Here is an 8,046-nt window from a genome sequence, read left to right as displayed (position 1 = left end):
AGTTGTGGTCCATTAGTCCTTTGGACTGATCTTTCCTTTGTATCTTGTTTTCTTCATTATCCCTTGCTCCCAAAGGGGTGAGACCAGTGGAGTATCTTAGATAGCTGCTCACAGGTTTTTCACCAGGGTTGAATGTAGAACATTTTCTACATTTTCATTTAGCCAGATGAGCTAGATGTTCCCCGAGAACATGTTCCCCACTACCTGCACCTGTTTACACTCCCCCCAGCAATGTGTAAGGGTTCTGATTTCTCCACATCCTCACTGACACTTGTTATTGTTCATCTTTTTTGTCATAGCCATCCTAGTGGGTGTGAAGTGGTATCTCATTGTGGTTTTGACTTGCATTTCTCTGCTGACCAGTGACGTAGACCATGGGCTTTGTTTTTAACTGAGATTTTCAGTGCGCTTCTCAGACCCTGTGTTCGGTGCTGGGAGCACAGCTATGAACAAGGCAGCCACAGTCTCTGTCCTCTTGGACTTTAGAGTTCATCTGGGAAGGTAGATAGTAAACAAGTAATCACAATTAGGGTTTTCATAAGGAGTTATACAGGACATGGTCCCTTAGTAAAATTTTTAGGTTTTCTATTTCAGTGGTTTAAGTCTTTTCTATTATCATTGGAGGTCAAAATTTATTCAGTGGGTATTTAAAAATACTATATATGGCATTTTTATATTTTATTGTAACAATACTTCAAAAGAAACAAGTATATATTAAAGGAAAAAAATACAAAAACGTATAAAGAAAAAAGTGGAGCATTCTCCTTGCCTCTCCACTTTAGCCCTTAGCAGCGTGTTGTGTATTATCCCAGACTGGTTTCCACGCATGTACAGATTTGTATCATGTAGAGAGTTTGGACTGAACAAATTACTTTGCTAACAATTTTTCACTTCTTTTTGTGCCTAGTGATTTTACTAATTGTACAGAGATTTCTGAAGGATGGTGGATTTACCAGGTATTGCCAGGCACTTTCCATGGGCAGTCGCCTTTGACTGTGATGTTTCTCTTTTCACTGCAGATGGTCCCCATTCCTGCTGGAGTATTCACAATGGGCACAGATGATCCTAAGATACAGCAGGATGGGGAAGCCCCTGCCCGGAGAGTCATGATCGATGCCTTTTACATGGATGCCTATGAAGTCAGTAATGCTGAATTTGAGAAGTTTGTGAACTCAACAGGCTATTTGACAGAGGTAATGGTGGGGATGGAGAACTTGTTCCTTTCTGGAAGTTTTAACAATGCTTTAATAATAGCTAACATTGATTGACCTCTTTCTAGTGTGTGCCCAGCACTGTACTAAGAACTTTATATATGTATTTCACCTAATTGAATCCAAAAGCAACCCCACAAGGCAGGTTATTTTTCAGGTAGGAAGCTGAGGATTAGAAAGGTGATTTCCCCAGAGTCACACAGCTAGTTTGTCAAGCTGTCTTTCAGATCTAGCCAGTTTGACGACAGAACCCACATTCTTAACTCTCATGTTGTAGTGTGTTAATGCTGTTCAGTGCCAGGGAGTGTCACTGTTCAGTTAGGCTTTTTGAGATGAGAGATAGCATGTAAAGTAAAGCCAGTTTTCCTTCTCAACAAATTGCAGCTTGGTCGTTGTGAAGCATTTACTTCCTGGGTGATAAAAGCAGAAGTGCAGCTTCTTCATTTTTGTGGTTTTATCTCAGTGCCTTGACAACTCTAATAATAAGCTCTCCGGTCACTGTTCCAGGCCGTATCGTATGACCATGGTCAGTGAATCACAAAGCCAGGTTCTGAAAGTGAATATTTGTCTTAAATGGGAATAGGAAGAGGGAGGCTTTCTCATTTCTGTAGGTTTCTGAAATACACTTGTTTTGTAGGCTGCTAATTTTCTCTCACCAGAAGACTTCACCCCTGCCTTCAGTTTGTGGAATCCTCGTTTTTTTTTTTGTTCCAGAAGGATACTCTTGTACCAAGTTCCTCAATAGTCTACTTCAAGTTTGAAGAGGAGTTCTAAGGGAAGAAGGCTTCCCTTAGACCAGCGTTTTCCATGATAATTAAATAGAATGAACAGAATTTATGAGTCCATGAACATGGGTGGGGAAAAAATTTCATCTTGAGTTTTACTAATCTATAACTGAAACTTACCATTTCCTTCAGTTATGAACACAAACAAGAAACCATAGTAATAGTAGCAGTACCTATGACTTCGTCACCATTAGAAATCAGAGATGTTTTCATATCACGTTATTGTTGTTGCAGATATCTCGAAATATCATTTACGCTCATCCCCACTTTGAAATTATGATAATCATTAGATTTTCTGCTAGATCTTATGTTAATAAAGAGCATATATATGAACGCATATATAACTATAGCATATATTTGTTTTATTAATATTTTGTTGTAACTGATTATTCAGTTTCATTTGTAATCCTATTTATTTTATTTTATGCATTCTGAAAAGGGGGTTCATAAAGGAGTTCAGGGCACAAAAAAGGCTAAGATCCCCTGCCTTGGACAAAAAGAATGCTTCATATTTTTATGACACTTTACAGCTTTTTTTTGTCTCTCCAACTTCATTTTACATCACACCCCTGTCTGTCACTATGTTCTAGCTCTGCTGGTCTTGTTTCTATTCCTTGAAAACTTGACACTCTTCCCAACCTTGGGGACTTGGCCCATATTTTCCCCTCTGCTTGGAACTTCCTGCCACCGTCCCTTCCCACTTTTTACATAGCTGTCTCCTTCTCATTCCTTGACACTCTTTACTGTACAGGGTGAAGTAAAATTGTAATTGTTTTCTTCTTTTCTTCATTTGACTTGTTTTTTGTTTGGGCGCCCACACGTAAGTGCTGTAAAGAGAGGGACCGTGCCTAACTAAAATTTACCTCTATCACTATATTTAGCCCAAAGCCAGGCACATGTTCGTGTGATCAGTGTTTGGTGAATGAAGGAATGGCTTAAGTACTTGGGCATAGTGGCCATAAGGACATACAGGAAGACGAGCAGTGGTGAAGAAAAGATGATGACCTCTGTTTTGGACAAAGAGTTTGAGGTGCTGTGAGGCCTGAAATAGAGACACCTAGTAGGCAGTTAAGGAGCCCTATCCAGGAAGGTGGTTAAGTGGAAGTGTTCGGTTGCTGACTGAAATCTTGGCGGTTCAAACTCATCCATCCGTTCTGTGGGAGAAAGACCTGGCAATCTGCTTTTGTAAAGATTACAGCCAAGAAAACCCTATGGGGCAGTTCTGCTGTGTCACATGGGGTCATTATAAGTTGAAATTGACTCAAAGGCACCCAACAACAACAAGTAGGTGGTTAATTTTATCCAATGAGGACAGGACTGGACCTAGAGATCTGTGAGTCACTTGAAGTGCTGGTGGTAAAGTGATGAGATCGAAGGAGGTTGTTGAGTAGTAGATCAGTATATCTCAAAGTGTATTTCTCGCCCCACCTATATTTGGATCATCAGCGGTGCTGTTTACATATGCATTTTTCTCAGCTTCATCCCAAACCCTCAGAATCAGAGTCTCTGGGGTCGGAGGCAGGAATCTGTAGTTTTGACGAGCTGGCCAGGTGATCTTAACTGCACAGAGCCTAAGAGCCACTGGTATAGAGTAAGAAGAGCAGAGAGCCAAGGACAGAGATCTGGGGAGCAACAGTGTTTTAGGGACTGGAAGAAGAACCCATGTATTTCAGGAGAGAAGTAGGAACCATCAGAAATGTAAGAGGAAGACTAGTAGTGTCGTAGAGTCGTGGAGAACAGGGGCCTAGGGTGGGTGTTTCCAGAATTGGTTCACATGCAGCAAAGAGAACCAAGTAGATGAGAACTTGAGACACTAATATTAAGTAAAATCATCAAAATACAGGCTTCTGTCTGATGCTTGCATTGGCCACTTGAAATTTGTAAGTACAGCTGACACCTTAGTAGAGCCAGAGTGTGTCAGAATGTCAGCAAACAGTGCTGTTTAATTGTTTTAACTAAATTTCAGGAGGAGAGCAAAGGGCAGAGCTCGATTACCTAATCTCACATGTAAAAGATACTATTATTTTTTTCCAAAGCCATTTGTAATGCTTAGGTAGATGTGTTTCTGTCAGCAGGAACAGTCATGTGCTCAAAAGCTAATCTCTTCCTGTCTGCATTCTTAACAGCTAAATGAGTCTTAAATGAAATTGGTCTCTGAGAGTGACAAGGACTTGTTTTTAAAAGGGAAGTCAGAAGTTTTTAAGTTATTTCTGAATCCTCTGGGAAGGCACAAGAGAAGCTTAAATTCTAGAGGCGTGCAAGGAAAATGGCACGTGTGAAATGCGTTATTATAACCTCTGGATTTTTATTTCCTACCTTCCTGATAGGCTGAGAAGTTTGGTGACTCATTTGTCTTCGAAGGCATGTTGAGTGAGCAAGTGAAGACTGACATCCAACAGGCAGTAAGTAATGCTTAAACAGGCTCTTGTATTTCTCTGGGGTTGATTGGAAAGACTTTGGGTGAAAAATCCAAAATACAAGTGCCACCCTCATCTCTCCCAACACCTAACCATTCTCTCGCCATACGCTTACTCAAAGTAATAGCTCCATAGACCACCGCACCTTACTGTGAGGAAATGGTGCAAGTCCAGGGTGGCACCTGAAGAATTGTTGGGTCTGACTTGAGGTTTTGTCTTGTCCATCTGTGTAACACATTATGTTGCTATGTAGAGCTCAGCTGAGCTCTAGACACTTCTGGGTTTCTTTCTACTTGTAGCCTTTTCTAGAATGGAGGATTAAATATGCATTTTTTTTACTTCTTTCTTAAAGTTGTAACCTCATCTGGTGCTGGTGTCTGTTAGAGCTTCCTATTAAAACATTAATTCACATGATCATAGAAGTGTTCCTGCAGGGCCCTTTGCTCTGAATTCTGTGGAATGTGGAGCCAGAGATTTGGTTCTCATCGCCCAACCACCTAGTGATGGCCCCTCTCTCATAGAGAGGGTCCGAGTGTGTGAATTAGGTGTATTTCTCTCAGAAATCATGGAAACAGTGGACTGGGTTCCATAAACACCTATGTGGTGAGTGGAACTAAGGTTTCCTGTGTCCAGACATTTCAGCAGGTTTGTGTTCTTGTGTGTGTGTTTGTATAGGTGTCTCAGAGGGCAGAGAAAATAAGAACAAGGGTAAGAGTGCAGGTAAGCTGGGAAGCTGAGGATTCATAAAACCAAGAGAACAGAGAATGCGAAGAGGCAGAAGATAGTGTGAGAGGAGGAGAACGGGGGTCTCAAGGGAGACTGATTAAAATACAGCCATTAAAGACCAAAGAGCCCAACCCTAGTCTTCTTTTGTATACAAGTTCCCTTTCCACTCCTGGCTATTACCTCATCCTTATGTGTCAGCGGCACTCTGTTCCCTTGGGTGAGTAGCGGTGCCAGAAAAATTAAAGTCCTAGCTCACCCATTTTCTCTTCTAACTAATGTAATGAATCTCGGGAGGAAACCATGAGGTAAAAAAGACTTGGTCCTAAATCACTGACAGGAGAATCAGGCCACTTTTTTTGTATGTGTTTTAGATAAACGTTTAAAAAACGTGATTGAGCTCCATTTGGATTTCACAAGTTTTGTATTATGGCATCTGATATACTTCATTTTTTTTTTAAGGGCTTTGAGGTCAGATCAGGTTGGTCTTGATGAGCCAGCTACTCAGGGTATGGTGCCTTGTTTTAAGATAGGGACTTTAGATGAGGGAGGGCACTTGCACTTATCTTTGTAATTTGTGCTTTCAGATGGAGGGCCTCTTGTCACTTGAGAGCCTCCAAACACAGTAGGCGTAAAGGCCGAGACAGATTATTGCTGGACTCCGAAGGTGCCCTGTTAAGTACGAGGTGAAGCGCTTGTGTGTGTAACTAGGACAAGGACAAGCAGCTCTTACCAGATCGTGGTGTTGCTCACTTGCTTAAATGAACATAATGGAAAAGCAAACCTTTTAAGTGTGTTTAGAAAAGGATGGAGTAAATAAAGTGAATCTGTGGGAAGTCTGAGAGAGCTCAGTTTTTGTTTTTCCATCCCTTCTTAGGTCTGACTTACCCTCAAGCACCAAACCTTTTCTAACCCATCGTTTCCAAAAGTGTGGGATGTGAGATGGTCCATGAGACGCCTTTAAGTGATACAGGAGATGATTCTAGGTAGTTGAAGGACAAATAAGATAACAGTGAATCACACAGTGAGGAAGTGGTTCCCTTTTCCGGTCTCTTTCAAGACTTGATTAAGTCAAGAAGAAAGTCTTGTTTGGTGCCAGCTTATCATTAATAGCCTCCAGCATTTGTTAGTCTCCTTTTTATTTATTTATATTTTTTCTTTTGATTTTTTTTATTGTTGTAATTTAAATAAAGTTTACATTTCAAGTTAGTCTCCCATACAAAAATTTATACATACCTTGTTATGTGACCCTAATTGCTCTCCCCATACTGTGACAGCACACTCCTCCTTTCCATCCCTGATTCCCCATGTCCATTCAACCAGCTCCTAACCATCTCTGCCTTCCCATCTCACCTCCAGACAGAAGCTACCCATTTAGTCTCTTGTATCTACTTGAGCTAAGAGGCACATTCCTCACGAGTATCACTTTATGTCCCTCAGTCCAGTCCAATCCCTGTTTGAATAGTTGTCCTCGGAAATTGTTTTAGTTCTGGGCTGATAGAGAATCCAGGGGCCATGCTTTCTGGGGTTCCTCCAGTCTCAGTCAGACCATTAAGTCTGGTCTTCTTTCTAAAATCTGAGTTCTGCACCCCACCTATCTACTACTCCATCTGGGACTCTCTGTTGTGTTCCCTGTCAGGGCAGTCATTGGTGGTGGCCATGCACCATCTAGTTCTTCTGGTCTCAGGCTGATGAAGTCTCTGGTTTATGTGGCCCTTTCTGTATTTTGGGCTAATACTTTCCTTGTATCTTTGGTGTTCTTCATTTTCCTTTACTCCAGGTGGTTGGGACCAAATGATACATCTTAGATGGCAGCTTGCAAGCTTTTAAGACCCCAGATGCCACTCACCAAAGTAGGATGCAGAACATTTTCTTAATAGGCTTTGTTATGCCAGTTGACCTAGATGTCCCCTGGAAGCATGGTCCCCAGAGCCCTACCCCTGCTACCCTGTCCCTCAAAGTGTTTGATTGTATTCTGGAAACTTCTTAGGTTTGGTTTAGTCCAGTTGTACTGACTTCCCCTGTAGTGTGTGCTGTCTTTCCCTTCACCTAAGATAGTTGTTATCCACTGTCTAGTTAGTAAATAACCCTCACCCTCCTTCCCTACCCTTATAACTATCAAAGAACGTTTTCTTCTTTGTTTAAACCTTTTCTTGAGTTCTTATAATAGTGGTCTTACACAATATTTTTCCTTCTGTGACTGACTAAATTCACTCAGCATAATGACCTCCAGCTTCCTCCATGTTATGTTTCGCAGCTTCATCGTTGTTCTTTATCGTTGCATAGTATTCCATCGTGTGTCTATACCATAATTTGTTTATCCATTAGCCCGTTGATGGGCATCTAGGTCATTTCCATCTTTTTGCTACTGTGAACATGTTGTAATGAACATGGGTGTGCATATATCTGTTTGTGTGATGGCTCTTATTTCTCTGGATATAATCCAAGGAGCGGGATAGCTGGATTGTGTGGTATTTCTATTTCTAGCTTTTTAAGGAATCGCCAAATCGTTTTCCAAAGTGGTTGTACCATTTTACATCCCCACCGATAGTGTATAAGTGTTCCAGTCTTTCCACAACCTCTCCAGCATTTATTATTTTGTGTTTTTTTGGATTACTGCTAGCCATGTTGGGGTGAGATGATATCTCATTGTAGTTTTGATCTGCATTTCTTTAATGGCTAATGATTAGCATTTCTTCATGTGCCTGTTAGCCACCGGAATACCTTCTTTGGCAAAGTGCCTGTTCATATCCTTTGCCCATTTTTTAATTGGTTTATTTGTCTTTTTATTGTTGAGGTTTTGCAGTATCTTGTAGATTTTAGAGATTAGATGCTGATCGGATTTGTCATAGCCAAAATTTTATTCCCAGTCTGTAGGTTGTCTTTTGACTCTTTTGGTGAAGTCTTTTG

The 8,046-nt window shown here is 41.0% G+C and overlaps 1 protein-coding gene across 10 annotated transcripts in view; it reads left to right on the top strand.

The window, feature by feature from the left end:
- SUMF1 (sulfatase modifying factor 1) overlaps positions 1 to 8,046 on the top strand; it is a 140,472-nt gene that overhangs the window by 8,642 nt on the left and 123,784 nt on the right. For all 10 annotated transcript variants that reach the window (XR_002824862.1, XR_002824851.1, XR_002824854.1 and 7 more), the window contains exons 2-3: positions 1,020 to 1,193; positions 4,324 to 4,398. Coding sequence is in view for 6 of the 10 variants with exons in the window: in XM_004368282.2 (XP_004368339.1) it covers positions 1,020 to 1,193; positions 4,324 to 4,398 (249 nt within the window). In the remaining 4 variants the exon portion in view is untranslated. The remainder of the gene's footprint in view (positions 1 to 1,019; positions 1,194 to 4,323; positions 4,399 to 8,046) is intronic.

This window comes from Trichechus manatus, unplaced genomic scaffold (genome assembly GCF_000243295.1).
Source record: "Trichechus manatus latirostris isolate Lorelei unplaced genomic scaffold, TriManLat1.0 scaffold00001, whole genome shotgun sequence".
Taxonomy (NCBI): domain Eukaryota; kingdom Metazoa; phylum Chordata; class Mammalia; order Sirenia; family Trichechidae; genus Trichechus; species Trichechus manatus.
The sequence above is the reverse complement of the archived record's forward strand: the minus strand, read 5'-3'. Positions and strand labels throughout refer to the sequence as shown.